This window comes from Pieris rapae, chromosome 12 (assembly GCF_905147795.1).
Source record: "Pieris rapae chromosome 12, ilPieRapa1.1, whole genome shotgun sequence".
NCBI classification, from domain to species: Eukaryota; Metazoa; Arthropoda; class Insecta; order Lepidoptera; family Pieridae; genus Pieris; species Pieris rapae.
Window position 1 is genome coordinate 7,742,857 of NC_059520.1, and position 22,915 is coordinate 7,765,771.

General features: G+C 33.5%; 2 protein-coding genes across 2 annotated transcripts; one reads left to right on the forward strand and one right to left on the reverse strand.

The window, feature by feature from the left end:
* The first annotated feature begins 108 nt into the window (after positions 1 to 108).
* LOC110999969 (WD repeat and FYVE domain-containing protein 2) lies at positions 109 to 12,178 on the forward strand. The gene is made up of 9 exons (XM_022269275.2): positions 109 to 373; positions 652 to 832; positions 978 to 1,144; positions 1,356 to 1,469; positions 2,102 to 2,227; positions 3,842 to 4,038; positions 4,290 to 4,431; positions 4,657 to 4,765; positions 8,024 to 12,178. Exons 1-9 carry the CDS (start codon positions 213 to 215, stop codon positions 8,081 to 8,083), a joined length of 1,257 nt encoding a protein of 418 aa, XP_022124967.1. The 5' UTR covers positions 109 to 212; the 3' UTR covers positions 8,084 to 12,178.
* A 21-nt stretch (positions 12,179 to 12,199) lies between these two features.
* Positions 12,200 to 14,800, reverse strand: LOC110999968 (balbiani ring protein 3-like). The gene is made up of 3 exons (XM_022269274.2): positions 14,400 to 14,800; positions 12,994 to 14,299; positions 12,200 to 12,782 (listed from the first exon to the last, which is right to left on the reverse strand). The coding sequence occupies exons 1-3, from the start codon at positions 14,464 to 14,466 to the stop codon at positions 12,485 to 12,487; spliced, it is 1,671 nt and encodes a 556-aa protein (XP_022124966.2). The 5' UTR covers positions 14,467 to 14,800; the 3' UTR covers positions 12,200 to 12,484.
* Between the last annotated feature and the right edge of the window lie 8,115 nt (positions 14,801 to 22,915).

Sequence of the window (22,915 nt, forward strand, 5' to 3'; positions counted from 1 at the left end):
TAGATATTGTTTCTTATTTATTTTATTTAATATCAATTTTTCAACGATTGTTTCCAAGCAAGTTCATGTGTTCAAGTGTCAAAAGTGACGTTTATTATTGTGAGTTGTGACGTTTAGATTTTCTTTTAGGTACTATTAGACAGTAGTTTGTACGAAGAAATTTGTGACGAAGTGTTTACAGTTTAAATTTTATTTTCATTACATTTAGAAATATGGCTGCAGAAATTAAGCCTGCTCCAAGAACACCTAATGATAGGTTTTCTACAACAAAAAAACCAGCTCTACTTAGCAAATTAGAAGGTTGTACTGACGATGTTAACGCTGCTGTTGTGATACCTGGTGAGGACGGAGTAATTAGCGTTTGCGATGATAAGTAAGTGTTTTTAAATATTGTTAAATCGTTAATGCCTTATCCTATCTGTTTTTTAAGATTCGAAACCATACATTTTTGTTTTTAAATGTGTGGTACTTTGCAAACTGGTTCAAACGCCCTGTTTGACAACTAACAGGACCGATGCAACGGTTTTCTAGTTCAGCCTAATTAACACTGCCTTTTTAATAATCAATTAACACTACTAGTCATAAGTTGCAATTGTGTTAAAATTAATGGACATTGCACAAGATTTAACATTTTTTCTTATTATTTGCAAGGACTGTACGAGTATGGTTGAAAAGGGACTCTGGCCAATATTGGCCAAGTATATGTCAGTATATGCCATCTGGATGTACTTCAATGTTTTATACTCCAGAGACAAGACAACTTTTCATAGGGCAAGAAAATGGTACCATTTCAGAGTTCACATTGGCCTCTGACTGTAATAGAATAAATCCTGTAAGTATGTTTATTATCCTAACAAATTTGAGTTGTATAACTCAAATTATTTGTTTTATAGGTGAAATTATACTGTAAACAATACTTACATAAATATATAAATTAGTACAAAGTTAGTAGATTGATAATAATAATATTTTTGCAGACACGGGAATATCTAGCACATACGGCTCGTGTGACTGCTGTAGTCTTTTCATTGAGCTGTGAATGGGTCTTATCTGTAAGTAGGGACAAAATGTTCTCTTACCACTGTAGTGAAACAGGAAGAAGAATCGGTGGTTACTCCTTTGAAGCATGGTGTACAGCCTTACAGTATCCTTTTGAAAATACTTACATACATGTTGTGAACACTATTTAAAAACATAAAGCTTTACTTTATAATTGATGTAATAATAAGTGGCAGGATTATACCTGAAAATATATATTACGTCAAGTTTATTGTAGTATTGCATTAAATATAAATGTAATGTAAATATAATGTTGTATTTTTGTTATAGTCAATAATTTCCTTAGCAATTATTAGATTTGATTCCCAATCAAAATATGCATTTGTTGGAGACTATAGTGGACAAATTACTATGCTTAAATTAGACAATAACGGAGCAACATTAGTCACAACATTAAAAGGGCATACTGGGTAAGCATTTCGTAATTATTTAAGTTACAGATGACCTTGTGAAGGCTTGCCTTTAATGTTTACTGTCTCAAGGTCACATTTAATGTATTGTTAGTCAATTGCCTAACTTAACTAAATAAAAGTATATGTAAATCCTCTTATTTAAGATATTATTTTCTTTATCAATATACCTTAAATGAAAATTAAAATAATATGTTTTTACTTATTATTATTTTGTTACTATATTCTACGGTAATTGGGATAGATACATATGGCTGTTTGAAAAGTTTTCTTTTATATCTTTTATCATAATAATTTGGTAGTAGTCTGTAGTTGAAGTAGATCATAAACACTTTGCAAGTTTAAAAGTCTTACAACACAAGCAAAGGAAATTTTATCTTCATTGTTGTCATTTGTTGTTATATATGTTTACTTGAAATTAATGGGATTTTTGGCTAAGGTTAAATACATTGACATAACTTTAATCTATCCCAATCATATGCTTTCCTTTTTACTTATTAATTAAATAATGAATTTTCTTAATTAATAATTAAGAAATTAATATTAATTAGTAGCTTATAATCAGCATATAAATTTATCCTAAAACTAAATTAGGGTTATCAATACATAATGTAATACATTATTACTTTCAGTTCCGTTAGAGTGTTGAATTGGGCGGCAATACCACAACTCCTGTTTAGTGGTTCGTTTGATCAAACAGTAATTGTATGGGATATAGGAGGTCAAAAGGGAACTGCTTATGAACTTCAAGGGCACAGGTGTGTAATAAAAGATAATTAAGATATTTCTAGTAAGTACATAATCAGCTTTCTTTTTATTTAATTTTTTCAATACGAAACATGTATATTCTCGATTAAGTAAAATTGTATCATATCTGAATAAAAAGGCTCATATTATTATAACCAGCATTCTACAAAAACTTGTTGTCAGGTTTCATAGAACCATATTGTAATATGTATATAAGTTTGCATGTCATTTCAGATGAGAATTAATATATTATTTATAATAGAGTATACATATATATATATATATATATATTGATTTTAGTTTTATATGAAATTTAGGGTACGATTAATAAAATAAACACAGAAAAAGTAGATGGTCTTTCTAAATACGTGTATTAAAAAACCCAACTGAATCTCCCTGTTTTTTCGCGTAGAGGCTGTATTATACTTATGTCATAAGTGGAATTTAGTTGTGTATGCAAATCCCAAGAAATCTTACACCTTGCCCACATGTTATCATATCAGTTACAGAGGTTATACAATACTGAATATGTTAATTTATGCACTTGTTTTTGTAATAACATAACGGCATTGACTACAACGATTTAGTACTAAGCGATTTTCAACAGACTTAAAAAAATATACCTATATACGTATGTGATATTATTGGAAAGCATACTTGATATATAATTGCATATTCAGGCTTCCATACGAACTTATTATTTGTATGACATATTTTTTCGGGATATGTATAACATATAACTTATATATTATATTTTTGGCTCCTCGACTAAATTGTATATATCATTAGCATTTGTAACTTTACTATTAAGTACTGCAAACTTATTATACTTAATATATATTGTATTTACAGCCAATTGTTGAAAAGTGTCTCTTGAATTATGTCAACTAAAATATATTGAGATTATTTTTATATGAATCAGGTAGCGATGAATCTACAGTCTGTTAGGCATGTAATACTTCTTATTCTTATGAGTGCTTGTTTACGCAAATGACGTATAACATCCGGCCTGTTTTTCGGCGAAGCAATAATTTTTAAGTGTTCATGGGTACAAAGAGTGTTTAATTAGTTTTAAGAAGTAACTAATAAAATACGCAAAAAATAATTCTAATTTATGTTAGCGATTTCCACTTCAATTTAGATTGAAAAGGAATTTTTGGTTAGCTTTTAGATTTATTGAAGAATGTTTTGTCCCTTATTTGTCAGTGAGATTGATAGGGATAAAACATACGATAGGATCTATTCCCAAATAAATAATGTTGTTACGTCTGTTTTGGCTGTTGTGTTTGTGTGTGTGTAGTGATAACTGAAAAAACTTCGTTATCTGATTCTTGTTTAATTCATTTTTAATACAATAGTTCTTGGATAATAATCGTCATATCATAATTTAAAAAACTTTAGTCGTATTGTCTTTTATTAACATAACTTTTACACATTTTTAAGAAAAACACTTATTTACGGATTATAGTTATGTTTTCTTTGAACTTTAGTTGGTTTAGGTATCCAATTTTTTTGTCTCTTAATTTGCAAGTTTGAATTCGGTTCGGTTTCATTCTTTGCAAGTAAACAATTTATTAATTTCTAAATTACGTTTAATACGTTACTATATGACTCCAATCTTTCAGCAACAAGGTGACAGGGCTATGGTATGTTGGAGGTTGTCAGAGGCTCCTCTCAAGTGGGGAGGATGGGGCGTTGGGCGTTTGGGAAATGGGCGTTCCTCGTAAGGAAACACCGGCGTGGCGTGAAAGTGATATTTGTCAGCTATGCCGAGCACCCTTCATATGGAATGTTAGGGCTATGATGGAGAAGAAGCAGCTTGGTAAATAGATATTTGTATATAAAATGCATTATATATGATGTGGTGTACTATAAATAAAATAAATGAAATTGTTCAAGTGCTGTTACCAGTCATGAAATATGTTAACTTACGTTTCTATGTTGTAATGGTTAATCATATCTGAACATATCGTTGCCATTACATATGAATCCTTTTAAAACCGTTTACATATAAGACTTTTTTTATTTTTTTTACATATAACAATGAACTACAACGAAAATTCTGGTCTGTAGGTCTTCGTCAACATCACTGTCGTTGGTGTGGGGCGGCAGTTTGTGGGGCGTGTTCCCCTCACCGTTTGCCGTTACCCATTATGGGCTTTGAGTTCCCGCAGCGCGTCTGCACTGGCTGTTATGACACTCTTCGACATGAGCCGTAAGTACATACATATAAGTATAAAGTAGTACTGTCAGGCTACTATGTCTAAAATACTAAAATTTCAAATCAGAAGTATATTTTCAAACAGCTTTCGTCTAAACTCTACAGGTATTTCTACACATTATTTTCCTTCCAGTTTAAGATCTTCTTGATAGGTTATAGTAATATGTAATATTGTGTATATTAATATAGTAATAATTGATAAATTTTAATGTGTTTTAGCCGCGAATCCCTTGCGTCATTTCATGATATGAAGCACGCGGTGGCGTCCCTCTACATGGACGAAGCCACGGGACGAATGTGCACAGCTGGCAAGGATAGGGTTATAAAGGTAAGAAAAAGTATATATATTGTGTTGTTTATATTTCTTTAGCAACGAAGTGTATATAAATAAATAAATAAAAATAAATGCTGGGTACAATTATTTTAATTTGCAAAGCAAATTTCTAGGTCAATATTAGACATATTTATTTTATTTATTAACACTTTGTTGCAATACTTATAATAATAATAAAAGAAACACAACACAATGCATAAAAATTACAAGAGATGCAACGGGTGGCCTTATCGCTAATAAGTGGTCTCTTCCAGGCAACCGTAGTAAGTGAAGAACTTAAGAAAAATAAAAATGATGAGTGCATAACCAAATGTTTTATAAAAAAATATATTGAACCTTAATATTAAAAAAAATCGAAAATTAATAACAAACTAAACAGCTAATCTCATGAAAAGCGAATATCGATGCAATACAAAAGAAAAGTAAATACAAGAACTGTACTTGCCATCAGGATAGGATAAGTTAGGAAATGTTCATTTACACTTCAATATGTACATCTTAGAGGACGTAGTGACAAGGATATGAAAGAGTTGACCATGTGGTATAGATATAGATAAGGATGATGGGGTCGGGCAGGGCTTGTGCATACCTGGACTTGTTCAAGGCAGCACAGGGGAGGGACGGGTCAAAAGTATAACTGATGATTTTTTATGTCTTCCATCTTGTATTGCATTTCAACTTGGTTAGCAAAGCATTTCTCAAGCGAGCAATACAAATAAATAACAAAATTTCTATTGAGTTGGCCCAGTTTGTTTGTACACTGGCTGAGTTCACAAGAGTTGCTTGCTATGTTATAAGTATTAGATTAAGGGCCTGTTTCACAATGTCCGGATAAGTTCCAAATAAGCTATTTGTTACTTATTTGTAGGATAAACAGTATTTTTGCGTTTCACGACTGTCAGATAGCGCTATTTGTCATGAAATGCCAAGTATCTTATTCGGAACTTTTATCTTTCGAATAATTTATGTGTTGCATAGCTATTTGGCACTTTATCCATACATTGTGAAACAGGCCCTAAGGCATATCAATATAATTTTTTAATGTTTTCTATGTAGGATAATCGGTGTGGGTATTATTTTGATGTTCTGTCGAATTAGTAGTACTGAAATATTATCGAACCAATTCTAGTTAGGGTCGTTCAACAAAAGAACGTATCAATTCTTATAAGGCCGGGAACGCACTTGCGAGCCTTCTGGTAATGTGAGTGTTCATGGCATGTATCACTTAAATCAGGTGAATTTGGACGAAAAAAGAATATCTATACTACACCACTAAAGAGGAAAGGAAAGTCTTGTTTTAACACCGTATGAGCCATATCAATGCAAAATTTCGTCAACATCACCTTGAGCGCTGGAAGTCTTCCAAATGTTGTTCCACGAGGCACTTTCTTTGCTAGCGACTAGCGAACCCTAAGAGATACGACCTCCAAATATTCAAAATTTGAGTGTACTCCTCCTTCAAAGACCGGCAACGCACGCGATGCCCCTTATGGGCGTCCCGTAGGTTTGTTTGCCCCCCTATTTATATATAAAAAAAACATATTTATCTACAAAATAAAATATATATGCCTAGCTTGATCAGTATCCAATAAAACTACGTTATAAATGAAGATGACTCCGAATTGTTTTAAAACAGTAGCGCATGATGCAACATATCTTACGTAAGTTGGGTAATATTTCAGAAACGACCTTGTGGCCAAATGAAGAACTCGCATCCAATTTTAGCATGACTCATAGGTATGCAAATATGACCTAAAACGTCCAGTTGTCATATTATTTAAATCGCTAAGGGTCAGATGAAATTTTGATCATTGGCAGCAAAAATGATAAAATTTAGTTACAACCAGGAATATAAAGGCCAAAGATTGCATTCGTTTCTATAATTTATTGACGACCGGCCTTGTGTGCCTGACCCACATCGTAAAATTTTGAAGTTATACTTCTTTTGGCGCTATGGAGAAAAGGATGAGAGTGAATTTTTACGATGCGCGCGCACATCAACACCTAAATTCGACATCGTAAAGTTAGGTCCAGGTGGCATGGAAATCGATAACTATTTTCAAGTTGTATACATATTCTATTATTTTTATATTTAGAACACGTGTTTCGTAACAATAACATCGTACAATTAAACAGTTTGAATAAATAAATATTATTTTGGGGCTAAAATCAATTTCGTATTGTATTTACTAATAATCTATTTATTTAAATAAAATTTTTTTGATTAATTTTAATATTTATCGTTAATCACTACTGCATTTTAGTTATTTTTATTTCCATACGCCAAAGAAGTATAACTTCTAACGCGTGTACATAAGTACACACACTTTTTTGCTTTAAGACGTTTCCTAGCGATGTTAACCTCTGTAGGAGCAAGCGTTAATAAGGCGTGTAGCAGAAACAATTAATTAGTGCTTAGCTGAGATTCGAACGCACGACCTCAAGGTCGCATGTTTAACCATTAGGAAAATAAATTTTGAATTGTAATCGTACAATTTAAGAGTAACTTTACAAATTTAAATCAAAACACAACTATTACAAAAGAAAAAGAAAATTTAGGCTAATAAAATTAGTACCGTAAATGACATTAGGTAACTGCCAACTCTGTCTATTATAGAACAATTAACGGCTTGTAAAAATAACAAGCCGTATTTTTCGGTATTGAATGCGCAAATTTATGTGAACGAATTATTGGCGGAAAACCAAGTCATTAAATAGTACAACAACTGATAGGATACTTAATTGGAAATTTACAAGTGACGGAATTAAATTCTTTTAATACTACAGCCTTGAATGTCTTCGTGCATGTAGATAATCTGTCATTGTTATCGATAGAGGTATGCACTTTCGTAATTTTAACTAAACAAACGAGACCAGAACATTCTTGTCTTTGGATATTACTTCTCGACATAACTATTTTTTTATCTTATTCAAAAGATTTTTATCTTATTAGCTCCTTAGTTCTCAAAAAAAGTAATTTGAATTTGGAATGTTTTAATCACCATAGAGTTTGAATTACAACTTGAAAGAAAATTTTACTGGCTGTAAAAATAATGCAATAAAGAAAAAGTTCTATATTTGAAAAACGCGCGAAATGGTTCAATTTTCCCTATCTTCAAATTCAATTTATTTTATTTTTATTATTTCTATATGTAAACGAAGTAACGTAAATGTTATTCATATGGCAAAAATATGTCAATATTTTGTACTTTCGCAAATGTAAGTTTTATATTATTCATTTTATATTGCCAGGTTTGGGATATTAGCGTGCTGGTAGCGCCTGCTCCGAAGCCCGGAACGAGCGACCAATAACCATTACAACCGGGATTTTAAAACGGTAACACTACGAATATACAAACCATAGACGTGTCAAACTGTCAGATGTTAACTGTCTAAAGGTTGTCCTGTGCTTATTTTTAACTTACTACGCAAGAAATAACAATGTTTTAATTTTTATCTGATACGATTGTGTGTGGATGATCCACTTTGTTTTCAAATAATTTCTGCTACGTCTTGTGTTATATATTAAGAAAATGTAAAACAGAGTAATCCTTTACTGTACTCTTTTGTCTATTACTGTCAAATTCTGTTAATACTGTAATGAATACAATAGTACCTTAATTAAAACGGTATTTAATTTTGGATACTACTTATAATAATTAGACCACGTTTTTTGCTGATTGGATTCGGTTCGATATATATTTTATTGAAATGAGTTCCATATCCCGACGTATCGAACGCTTTCCATATTTTTCAACACGAAAATATTGATGGTATGCTTCTTTGCCTACGCATTACCAAAATGCGAAAGGTCATTTCAAGGTCAGACATAATGGCCATAGTTTTAGAGCATGTGTCAATACATTATTAGTCACGTATCAGATAGTTAATATATATTTGTTGAATGTTTGAAATTTGATAAAATCTGTCCAAAATTTCGTGGGTATTTTCAACAGTGGAAATTATTTTCGTTGGATTTTTGTTAAAACTCCGCTGTTATCGCTTGTATATTAATCAATCTTTATATGTACGTGCAGTACGCTTGCGGTGCCCACACGTATAAATCTACCCTCATTTGTCTATGTGGGTACCCACAGAACTGTGTAAATTACATGTGTGTAAATAAGGTATGTAGAACGTATTGTCCCGGTTTCTATAAAGTAATACGATTGATAAATGCCAGAGAGAGGTTCTTATAGTTAGTACGTGGATCAACGAATATTTTCATTGTCTATGTAAGACTGAATCTTTCAGGATCTTAGCCAAGTTCACTCTTTAATGGTCCCTTTAAACCATAAACAACTAGAAGAACGTTTCGGAATTGCTTTGTTAGAACTTTGATTAGTTAAAGTTTAGCGGGACTGTTAAAAAGTTGGTGAACTTCGTTAAGTCTTGCTCTAGCTTTGTTTAATATATTTTTGTAGGTTATCTAAAGAACTTTTATTTTCCAAAATTATTTACGAATTTCATTACTTCAATCTATTCTTAAATTGTTAGAAGGAACGAGATTGAGTTTGTTGTTCACGGTGCATCGTTTGTGATATTGATATTGTATGGTTTTTATGCTTTCTACGCGGACGATGCCGCGGGTTTAAGTATTGTACTTAGATGATTTGTAGAGTTTATAAAAATTATAATGAATACTATTTATAAAATTTGCTGTTTAAATATATTTATATGTATTATATTTAGAAAATACAGACTGTTTCATGTATCTTAAAAATAGAAATCATACAAATAAAATTAAAAACTATAATCAATATTGAAGAAAATCTGAAACATCCTGTATAATTGTTATTTCTTGCAGCTCTGTAATTTGTTATTTAATGTGAAAGCGAAAGACGATTTCTTATTTATTAATTCGGATTCCCTTAAAGCTGTTTAAAACGTCATGTATTGTATTTTACATCATATTTACTTCTCTAAAATAACTTTCAAATATTATACATCAAGTTTCAGACCTGTATTCAAAAAGGTCTCAAGTCCTAATTTTGTCTTGAGCGCTGTCAATAAAATACAGATTTAACTCCGTCCGACGAATCTAATATTCTGACTTGATTTATTTATGTGTATAATATATTAATTATGTAAGTATATAACAGGTGGTAAGTGAGACCGTAAATCCTATATACTGAAAGCGGTGTACTGAAATTTTAATTTATTTAACAAAATTTAAATAGTTTTCTATTGAAAACAGTAATGTAATGATCTATATTGGGTGTTTAATTTACTCCCTATTAAATTATTTTAACGTAAAATTTGTTCCATTTGACACACATTGGAGGGGTTGCTATAAAAATAAAAGTGAATGTTTCAACTTTAGGCCGTTAAACGTCACAATATATTTGGGAGCTGGCAAACCTATTCGAAATTTGACATTTGACAGTGTTCAAGCGAAGATAGACTTGACATATGAACAATGTGGTTTTTGGAAGTTTTTTTTAGGAGTTTAAACAAAATATTAACTATCTTGTAAAGTAAGCAAGTATTTTGTGAAAGAACAATTTTTTAAGCGGTGATTTCGTTTTTTTTTAAATGCTGTTTTAAGTTTTAAATACTGCGTTCCTGTAATGCATCGTAACATTTTACAAAACCCCCACCACCCTCCAAATAGAAAACGGTTTTTGGAGACGAAATCCTATGTTCTGTAACTCCATAGTGATTTCTATGTAGTATTTGTAGTAATTTTTTAATTGCTTAAAACAAGTTAAAACAGAGTACCGGGACTGGATATGCGGTGGTACAAGGGGCAAAAGGGCAACAGATTCGTCCGATGTTTACTGATACGGAGAATGCCGGAATGAATAATTCGTATTCTTATTTAATATAATCAAATATTCAATATTTGTATGTGTCCTTTAAAATGAACCTCTATATATACCTCACAATGTGAAAGACAATACATAAGTACTGTCGTAAGTCTTTTTAAGCTGGATTGCCGTTAAACAACTTCTATGTTTATAAAGGTAAAAGAATGCAAATATTTTTTAGTTATTTCTAAAAAATGTTTTTGACAAAAATTAAAATAAATTCACAATTCTGAGAAATTGGTTATGAGCGTTATCATTATGATATATTGTTATTCGATACATACACAATATTGCGATTTTTAATACAAATGTTATGGAAAGGTGGCGTTCATGTATTACGTAAGCACCATAGGGGATTATGATTTTCTTATTTGGTGATTATTTCAACAGCAATTATTTACTTTTTACAAATTACCCCCTAATATTTATATTATAAAGAAGCTTATTTTTAATAAGAAATAATATAGATTTTTGTAAATCATTTAGCCAATATATAGTTTCTGGAAAATGCTTATTTTGTACTTTGGGCTTGGACTTGCGGTTGTTCTAAATAGACGTAGAAATGTTTATGCCCCATACCCCAATTTTTTAACGGCAATCTAATTATTCCTTTTTAGTCAACATTTTCTAGTATTTATGGATTTGGTATTTTTAGATCTCTTATGATTAATTTAACTTAATGGTAGAAATTAAACACAAGTTGTTCCCATTCGTTATTGTACAAAATTTAAAAAAATAAACTAAAATAAATTAATAAGCTTAATGATAACATAATTCTGTATCAACATTTCAAATCTTAAGTAATAAAACTATACAATTGTTTACGTATTGAAAGATTTTTTAAAGTAACCCAAAAGGCAGTTAAATTGCCAGTTTATTTAACAAGTTATGTCTTCGTTACTCTTGTGACACTAAAACGTGACAAAACAATCTTTTTTTTAAATTAATTTGTTATATAAAATGTTTAGCATTTATTCAAAAAGCGGTATGGTACATTTGAACTTTTTATATAATTATTAAGATCAACACTTACGTAGTGGACCAATTCTATTTTAAATTGGTTTGAAAATTTAAAATTAACTATGGTAAAATTCAGAGACAAAACTAAAGTCTCCATATGTCTACTTGTGTGACATTCCGTTTGTCAGAATTTTGCAGTTTTGTCTCTGAAAATTACTAAAGGAGTGTAGTCTATAGTTTACGGCATGTACCCATATGTCTGTACAATGCCAGATGTGACGGAAGATTGTTTCCCACAGGTAAAATATATATTTTATTTCAATGTATGCAACGATAAAACTAAAAATGTTCATTTATTTAATCGCCAAAAAAATATATTTATAAAAATGTAGTCCTAGAAAGACTAGTCTATTTGTAGTTAAAATCATTGTGCTACATATGTCTATAATTGTAACTTGTAATTAAAAAAGTAAGTTTTGTTTAAGGTTTGTATTAAAGATATATTTCTAATAAATTAAGTTTATGTTATCAAAATATATTTTTTTATTAATTGAGCTTGTTGCGTTTGTAACTAATAGCTATTGTAATTAGAAATTATATCTAGTTTGCTTAAATGCCAATAAAATATCGAGTATAATGAGCCTATCATTGCACGAGGTAGTTGAATTATTGCTAACGGTAATTAAGTTCTGAATAATCTGTGAGCTCACAGTCTTTATATCAGGTACATCGTGGACTCCCGAACTTTTGACGAATAAGCCAATTACACCGTGGGTAAGGTTCAAGGACAGGTCATAATTCTCACGTCTAGCAAATACTGTAAGGCGTTTGATATATAGAGTTTGCACGGTAACATGCAGAGTCGACAGCGCGAACTATGTTATCTGTATCGCCTCTGAATTTTACCATTAGACTTGTCTCTGAATCTTACCCCAAGTGACACTCAATCAGGACATGCATATTCATTATTGGGCACACACACTTGCCCATTAAATAATTGGCCAATGGGACACGATAGATAGGTCTTTTGACCGTTAACACAAATGTAGTAATTCTTGCATTGAGTACCCGGGACTACGAAGAAACCGTCGCTGTCACAGTGTTTTCCACTCTCGGTGTTCTGCTTACGTGGAGACCCGCACTCGTGACGCAAGCTGTCCACGCATGCGTGTCCGTCAAAAATTTTACCCCCAAGACAGGATAATGTTGCTAGTCGATCGCGGCCTTCGCAGAAAAAGTATCTGTAAACGAAAATGTACATTAATAAAGAATATTTGAATAAAAGCGAAATTTTGAGTTTTTAGGATTATTATCATAAAAATTTTAAAGCTTTAAGAAAAAACTATTTAATAAGAAAACTGAGTGGCTTGGTAGTATAGGATTTATAATGTCATAATTTTTTAAATACTAATATTCTTTGGTATATAAAGGTTGGTAATCAAGAAATATTACCTGCGACAGTTTGAGTCAACTTCGGGGTGATAACCGTCACTTAGTCCTGAACATGAGTAGTCTTTCGACGGGCAAAGATCTAAACGTTCGGGTATACAGGTTTCACCGTCAAACACATTTCCAACTGGGCAAACATACATAGCCTTTTCTCCATTAATACAGGCATAAAAGGCTCTGCAACTGGCATCCTTGGCACGGTAATGTCCATTGGCACGACCATAACACGAATCCTTCTCCAAGTTCGGGCATAAATATTGATACTTGGGTACACATTTTGAGCCATCATACACCTCACCGATCGGACAAACAAACATAAACTCCAAGGGTCCTTCACAATGGTAGTATTGACTGCAATTAGATTCCAGATGTTGGTAGGTCCCACTTGGCATGCCTTCACAGCGTTTGGAGAACTCGGGTCCTGTGCATCGAAAACTTTTTTCCGGAACGCAGTTTATTCCATCGAAAGATTTTCCAGTCTCACATATTCCACGTGAGACCACTCTTCCTCGTCTGCAGTCGTACCAAGAAGAGCAACTCTTCCAGTCCCTGTATCTACCGTCCTGACGGTTGAAACAAGGGCTTCGCGCTGGTGATGGGCAATAGTTCCATTCAGCTGACTCGCAGCCCATGCCCGTGAATAAAAATCCCGGTTCACACACACCGCGGCTTATGACACGATGTGATTTACAAACAAAGTATTCACGGCAACCCGTTGAACGGTCAGCATATGCACCATCCCCTGCATTATGACATAATGAGTCGCATGTGTCATCTGAGCAGAAGTCTGCATCGCCTACCGGTATGGGGATAGCCGTAGATCTAGGAGCAGGACAGTTATTACTGCATACACCGTTGCAAGATTCCACAGCTCTTACTTCTGCGCCACGACAGTGTAATAATCTGCGGCATTCATTTGAGGAGTCTGGATATTTCCCGTCAGGCAAACCGGCGCATACAGGTTCATAGCACGTCCCCGCGCCTCGGGAACAGGCTTGTCGGTCTATATCAAACCAGGATCCGCTCGGACAGTTGTGATCGGTAACGGTACCGTTTTCACAGCGATAATAATGTCTACATGCAGTTGTTGGTGTTGTGTATGCAAACGAATCACCCGAGGCGCAAATACGTTGTATGCAACTTCTACTCGGGCTCGATATACACGCACCTGCCACTTCACTGAACACTCTTCCCGCGGGACATATGTATCGTCCTTTCACTTTTCCGGATGAACATTTCACGTACTCTTCACAATCCGTATCGTAATCGGCGAACAATCCATCTTTGCTGCAGGAAATGTTTTCCCCATCTGTAAAAATAATTTAAATATTTGTGTCATTTAAAGATTTATTATTAAATTTATAGAACCGGATATGCTGGTAAGTGGAGGCAGCTTTCGTAATGCTTACGTATGTGCATTATGAAGAGCAATAGAGCGGCGAGACTGCGATACGAGACAGGCGATCGCGCAGGCATGTTGGCTGCGACTGAGCGCAAGCAAATCTAGCGGCGAACATGTCAGCCCTCACAGAGAGTGCTCCTTGACATTCGTACTCAATCCTCCACCGTAACTTGATCCTTGCGGCCCGGATGTTGACTCCAAATAGGAATTTAGACACACCTCTGTGATGAACCTTGTTTCGTTTGACCGTGACTGTCTTACGTAACAGCTAACAAAGGTGTGAAATAGCTGAGCGAAAGGACTAAACTTCCGACTAGTTGTAACAATTACAAAGCAACGTATATAGTTGACTGTTATCAATTAAATCGCTGACTCGGCTGTTCCGTCATACTCGTGGGAAAATAATACAAAAAGTAAATGGATACAAGATAGCGGACATTATTTATGTATTTTATATATTGTCTTAAATGTTGCAGCTGCTTACAATTAGTCTCTAAATAGTTTTGGATACGCCTAATTGTTTATCGTCATAATAAAAAAATAAATAGCTTATAATACGTTAATATAATTCATTGTCAAATGTAATGTAATACCGAATCAAAAATTCCTAAGTTATGTTAAACATAAATTATATTTTATGTTTATTCAAACGATTTTTTCACTAGGTCACATATATTTTTAAATGTCAAATGGCAAAGACATAATAATTGGAGTAAATTCCAGATGTGAAATCTAACGCCAGATGAAATGATAAGCCAAGAATTTTGTTCTACAACATCAATATTTATGAAATTACGGTGTTAAAATCGGTCATAAAATTTAATATTATGTTGAAAATCATCAATAAAAAATTATAATATAATAAAAATTGTATTCTCCATAGGATAATAAAAATATATGAAATATGGGGGCGCGTATAATGGCTGTATTGGCCTGGCCGTGTGTTCGGTCCTGACGTCGTAGGTTCGAATCTCAGCTGTGCATTGCAGCTTTTCATTTTCGTATTCATCACTTGCTCGTACAGTGAAGGAATGCAATATACGAGAGGTATCTCTTATACTCTGATGGAAAGGATTTTTCATTCGCCCGGGGAATAACGATAGCAGGACAGACAGCTCTGAAAAATAACAACGTTTTTCTCTCGAAACCACCACTGTCTGAGACCTCATAACCTCATCCAGTATAAAATGGGTTCATTCAAGCAGCAGCTAAATAGGCATCTCCTTGGCAGGTGTACCCTCCGATAGGCCGCATCTCACTTAACATCAGGTGGGATTCAAGTTAAGTCAAGAAGTACAAGAACTCTAAGAACGTATACAAGTGTCTCAAACAAAACTGTCTCGTCATTAAAACCGCAATAATAACACGTTTGCGGATCTGAAACTCATAAGGAATGTACTAAAAGCCAATTATATAGTCAAAAACTATTGATCGTTAACAATTTAGTTTGGAAATCCCAGTTGTGGAAATTCTGAATAAGTAATTGATATTATGTAATATTAACACTCAATTTTCTCAAGGATTTGGGATTTACACGTATGTTTCTTGTATGATGGAGTTAATATTCATAATTAAGTTTAAAAAAATCTAAGAACATTAATAAACGTATCTTCAGAGTATTAAAAAAAAATTAAGTTGTTCGGTGCCTGAAAGGCTACTACAGTACATTTTAGTACTGACAAATTATTTAATATTGCTAACAAACTAAATAGTTAAACAGATACAATCAATAAATAGAAACGAAAAAATTAATCAACCACAGAGGAAAATAAACGTTTTTATACGATGTACCTATATTAAATTTATGGAGCTATGTATTCCATACATCAGGAGCATCTGACGAAAAGCATATAGGCCCCCAAGAGTAGGACACAAAGAAAGACCGCATTCCATCAAAATCATATGACCTATAGTGCCAAATACGGCAGTACTCCGGACCACGCAATGATCCGACAAACCCGTAGTCTTCGTATTTGAATGTGAAATCTATAGAAGCTCTAACAAAAATGGTTTGTGACCATCCACATCTGGTAATTGCGGAAAACATTTGTGTCAGGCAAAGTCATGAAAAGACCTGCCTGTGTGATCGATACTATCAGGGCCGAGAATCAGAACGAGTTCGGAAGAGGCCTTTTCTAGAAGGGAATCTGAGGCCATTTGGATGTAGGTTCACGGCTGGTCATGGTAGTCTACGCTCAGTCAGAGGTCCGTTCTTTCAAGAGTTCCGAGGCGACGCGAACAGACATCCTCCCTGAAATACCCGCAAACTCTGCCTGCGGCACAAAGGAGTGTTCTAATTTGTACCCCGGATAGAGGTAGGATGTATCAGCCGGGGAGGATATCTGAGTTTCGATAAGGAAGAATAAGGATTTGCAGTTTATAGATACAGATAGATACAGTTTACAGATAGAGAGAAAGTGAACCTCGTTAAGATTAGAATTGCGCCCCCTAATATTGGTACAGTGCACATTGCGCGTACAAGCAGTTGCCTTCGGTAAATTCGTTTGCTCCGAGATAAAAACTTGCCACAAGATTAGATGAGAAAGTAGATATAATTATCAGTTGTAAATACGTGTTAAAATTTAACTCGTTCAGTTCCATTAGTTAAATCTGTCTCCATGACACGTTTTAAGATACAGTCACGAAATTCTCTTATGATGTCACCGAGATTGCATCGTTGCATTGCTGCATCAATACCAGGCGCAGATATGGTCTTGTGTGGAAGTTTTTTTTTTAAATATGGCTTTTGCAAAACACATTTAGTTCTAGAAGCAAAAGGCAAGAAGAATTATTGAAGACATTAATCCTTGTTTGATACCTAACTATCGAAGAGTAGCGATTCTTTTCATCGTGTATCGAAGGCAAATTAAACCATTACTTCAATGAGGATAAAGCTGGTAAATTACAATTTTATCACCAGTAAGTATTTGTTACCGATGGAAGCAGATAGTCCGCTCTAGATGCTTCGTTGCTGACCACGACGCTCAGACATGAGCTGCCGACTAAAGAGAGAGAGAAGTATTTGTTACCAGCGTATTTATTTATATCAATTATTTAAATTAAACTACACTAAAATGTACAACATTAATTAGAAATCACATTTGTCTTTACGTAACTTTATCACACTTTTAATCGTACACAAATTTTACTCAAATTAATTTAACTCAAACAAGCTATATTTATTTCTTTGAATTAAAAAAGCGCGGCAGCCGCAAGAAATAAATTTTCCACCAATAGTGGTTGCGCGTTTAACTTTTCGATATAATTTTTATCGTAAATTTTCCTTACATTCTACTGGTCATGGCACGGTGACCAGCTCACGTCTAATCACAAGGTCGTTCAACTCACGGATACAATGTTGGCAACCCTACGGTCGTATGAAAGTCAAGGGTTTAACGATCATGGAGCTTCGTACTTTGTGCCCCACAGATGTTGCGTCCCACAGATTAAGCAAATGATATCGATTTAACATATAACAATTTAGAAGTAACTTACATAATTAAAATGATATACCTAAAAACGCTATTTCCACTTGTCCCTCCAGAAATGACGTGGATTATAAATCGAATGAATTCCTAGACGTTTTTTTTTCTTAGATTTCAATAAATTTGACGAAAAATTGTCTAGGAATTTATTCCAATTCCAGTCCTTTTTAGAAGTTGATTAATACTACTGAGACGTAGACTATGTCAGAACTTAAAATATCCTGACTTAGATTTCCGTAGAACCATAGACAAAATAACCTAGAAAATTAGAAGCGTAAAAAATCTATGGTTACTACAATAACTAGGTTTTAGAAGTGTCTGGGTTATCTCTGGTTTATTATTAAAACATACGCAATACTGTCGAATTGAAGACCTCTTTATTCGTTCAACATTGATTAATATTGACGTCTATTTCCGTGTATAATACTGTTATTGTTACATTGGAATGTTAGATCAAAGGCTCCGATGTTTATCAAAATCGTGGATATATTGTTTTTACGCGCATTCCTTTTGAATCTTCGCGGTTCCGCACTTCGAATTTTACCATCCGGGTTTAAGGATGCGTCAAGGTCAACCAAAAAAGGAGGTCGACGGTCGTCAATCAGACGACTGGTACCGTTTTAATAAGCTGCGCCCACGAAAATATTCTTAAAGAATTCGTATAAAAGAAATGTCTATACATTTCTTAGGATACATACATCCCACCTGCTCGTTTACTGCCTCTCCCATAAATATACGCATCTTATAATTCTAAGCAAAAATAAGCTAAAGAATATCAATCAATAATAGAACCATGGAACGCTTTTTGGTCAAAGATCACGAGCTAGGTATGGATATCCATAGTTGCTCTCATCACACTTTAAAATCGATTTTTGTTTAATTTTTTGTAATTGTTTCTTTTTTTGTAATGTTTGTTTTGTTTAATAATTGTTTTGATTGATATTTGTATGAGCTCTAAATGTATATCATGTTTGCCTTTAAGTGCTTGTCACATGCAAAACGTTGGCAAGCTTTATCAATAAAAAAAAAAGTAATTTATAGTAATTACCCGTAGTTTGATTTAAGAAGTCAAATCGTACTATAATAATGTTATCGAAAAATTGTATGACCGCCGATAATCCTCTCGAATAAAGCTATTAGCTTTTAAAGCTATCCATGGTAGGTCGGATCTGTGTATATGGATAGACCTTGTATGAGTTCAACTGTGCCAATTTCCTATCTTAAGATTTTAACTTACACCAGTTTTTAAAATAATTATTTTAAAATAATTAATAATCTATTTGGTATGTTTTAAACATAGACATGTATTTTTTAATATTATTTGGACGGTTTTATTTAATTTATTTGGTTTATATTGATTATCACATATGAGTGTAAAGAGCGAAGAGATTGCATTCTATCCGTCGCCAAAAATGGATTGTCTTCGTAGGATTTGGTTATTAGGATGCAGATAGAGATCGATCGACTGTCACGGTCTGATCTCAGATTGTCTTTTTAATATGAGATTGTGGATCAATGATTGGGTTCGGGCGTAAGTGTATAATCGCACACAAAACATTGGTATTAAAGAAGCGCTACGTATGTAAAAGATATTGTTCCGAACAAGCATTTAATTATTCATCAAACAACTTTATACGTGCGAATGTTTTTTTTTTCCGTAAAAAACAAGATACAAACGGATCTAACGAAAATTTGCAGCTAGCGTCGCGCTGTCTACTAAATATTTATAGTCTTTAAATTTATTCAATTCTATTTTGATGTCATTTTAATAGCGGCGAATTTTTAATACGCAACAAAATTATCAAGTTAATTATTAAACATTTTACGTTTGTAGAATATGACTAAATTAAACAACACTATTTTTCAGATTGATAACGTATCCTATTCCGGTGCTCTAGTGTTCTATAGAGATAATTAGATCATTGTCTGTTCATAATTAATCTAACTCTGGTATGAATTGATAATTATTTTTTTTCAAAAACCCATAGGATACGCGTACAATGATTATGGACTTAACACAGATTACATCTTCGAGGGAGACCTTTTTTTCTTTATTAACTACTTTATTTATTCCGGCCTAGTTCGATAAGCGATTTGACTATGTCGGCATTTCGAACTAAAATTGTGAATGACTTACAGTGAAGACTACTCTTCCCGAACGTGGGGACATGCCCCACAGGGGGTCAATTTGACTAATATATTTTTTAATTATTTGAATTTGTTTTTCAGTATACGTATAGTTTCGTTAACTATGTATTTCCTAGTGATGAATTCCTTAAACTTATCAATTAAGTCACAATAATTCATTTTTTAAATATGAAAAGTTTTGTTGGGTCAGAAGTGTTTTAGAAAGGCTAAAGTGTGGCCGGGTAGAAAAAAGATTGGGTAACACTAGTTTTAACCGGCGTTGGTTAGACAGAACAGATCACCTAGTCCAGCAAAATAAATACAAAATGATAATGTAACAAAAACCAGAAACCTAGAGGTGGTAGCGTCCGTTTTTTTAAATTTAAAACTTTCTTTAACACGTTTTTACATCTATTCTAACATTGTCCAGATTTTTTGTGGTAGAAAAAAAATTATGTTCGTGGAAAAGTCATAAAAATCCTTCTGCGAATTTAAACATGATTAGCAATCCATTTTGCCGTTTATGATTACCGAATGGAAATAAACGATGAACCTAGTGTTATTACAGCTGACATATAACTATATTAATAATAATAATATAATGTTTTGCAAGATTTTCTAACTTCATCTAATAACAGTTTTTGTAACATACGTTTTTTTTATATAATAGTAAACAAGCCTGCGGGACGCCCATAAAGGGCAGTAATCGCAGCCTATATACACCCATTTTTAATGGGTGCGTTGCTAGCTTTTGCGGGGGGAATGGGAATGGAGGCTCGAATTATGAATAGTTGGAGGTTGTATCTCTCAGAGAATACCCCCACCTAGGGGTCGACTAGTTCGCAAAAGAAAATGCTTTGTGAAACGAACTGTGGAAGATTTTCAGACATCAAGGTGGAAATTATATTTAAGCAACGAAGAGGTTCTTTACCAAACGGCCAGGTATCAAGTATTTACAACCGGTGTACGTAATGGTATTATAATTAAGCAATAACAATTTATCTTAGTCCATGCGGATGTGCAAACTTTGCATAATCATGAGAATATTACTATCGGAGTCTTATATCATGACTTATTACGATATCTTCTGATAATCGTTTATAGTAATCTTGGCGAGGGCTCGACTGTCTTATAAGTTTCTACAGGTCGCATTTGTATAGTTATATCTAGATTTTTTAGACGTAACTACCGCCGAGCATTGTTGGCCTAGTGGCTTCAGTGATTCTCAGCCCTAAGTACGTAGATTCGATTCCTTGGCGCACACCAATGCTGCACGCTCGATCGGTGAAGGAAAACATCGTGAAGAAACCAGCTTACCTTAGATCCAAAAAACGGCGTGGGTCAGGCATCGCAGGCTCATCACCTACTTGCCGATTGACAAATAATAGGACTGCAAACAAATCCCTTTGTATTTGAAATCCCTAAGAACAGAATAAGCAAATGCATCTTCAACAAAAAAAAGTTATTTCGGTTAAAGCACATGCGGGCGTCGAAGAGGAGATGAGGATGGAAGAAATTGAAAGAGCAGACTGGCAAAGAAAGCTGCACTAGAAGAGGCGCCTGTGTACCATTATCCATATCACATTTGCAGAACTGTCTATAGGAAAACACGTAAGAAATGGAATCACAGATATGGCAACGGCGAAACAGTAATAACTAAGTTTGCTATAATAAAAAACAAAAGCAACTCTACCGTAGAAGCAGATTTTCAGAATCAAATCCGTAACGTAAATAAAAAAATTTAATAAATAAATTATAAAACAATGAGCGCGTTCAATAACAATAACTGGGAGTGTAAAGATCTTGACACTGTTGTGTAACCTCAACCCTGTTATCGTAATACGCCTTTATTATCGATACCCAACTTCGTCTGCTTGGAATTAGTATAATATTCCATTGGAAAAATCTGATATGAAGCGCCTGCATAAAATATTTCCATGATACGTAACATTTAGCGCAATTACATTGCATGGAAACTCGAATAGACGTTGGTTTGTTTGTGAAAAAAAAAACTTTTCTATTGTATCAAAAAACCTTTACTTTACTCTACCTGCTGCACTGAAAAATAAACAAATCTTTTGATCGACTTAAAAAAAAGAAATATCTAAAATAGATCCTAAATATAAAGACTTCCAAGGAAGTAAGCAACATTTCATAATTTTATATGATCACAAAATTATCGAAAAATGAAATTCTTGAGGTGATCTTTTTGTTTAACATCACCTACGTCACTAGGAACCGTTTTATTTCGCTCTACTGTTATTGGGTTCTAATAATTTTCTTCCTTCACTAATAGAAGATACAAAAAAAATGTAACTTACTGCGCGTCTCTCGAGATCATCTTCATCAGACTATATCGGTAATATTATTATTTACAATGTATTTGTGCAATGTATTTGAGATCCGGAGATGAAAGAGGCAAACAAAAATGAATGACATTTTTGTTTGCCTCTTTCATTTTATAAACAGTTTAATAAAAATTGGTTTTGTAGGTTTTTGTAATACATATCAGTAGTCTCAATGCATTTTGATAGGATATGTCATATATGTCACAAGTCACAAAGCATTAGACAGTTTGAACATATTCTTTTAATATGTTTGAGCTATAATGTATAGAACGTTGCAACTCGCAAACAAAATTATAAAGTACAGACACCGATCGGCACCGATATATATATTTATTGCATAAATCTGCATGAACATATGACTAATAATGAAGGTTGTTTGGATACGACGCATTGTTTGAACAAAAAACCTTCTCCGGCCGATAAACAATTAACTATAAAGGCACGCCTGGTTTTTTTATGTTACAGGAAGCAGAAGGGCAAGAGTCTCACCTGATGTTAAGTTAAGCGTTACAGCCGCCCATAGACACTCGAACTGCCAGAAGGCTCACAAGCGCGCTGCAGGC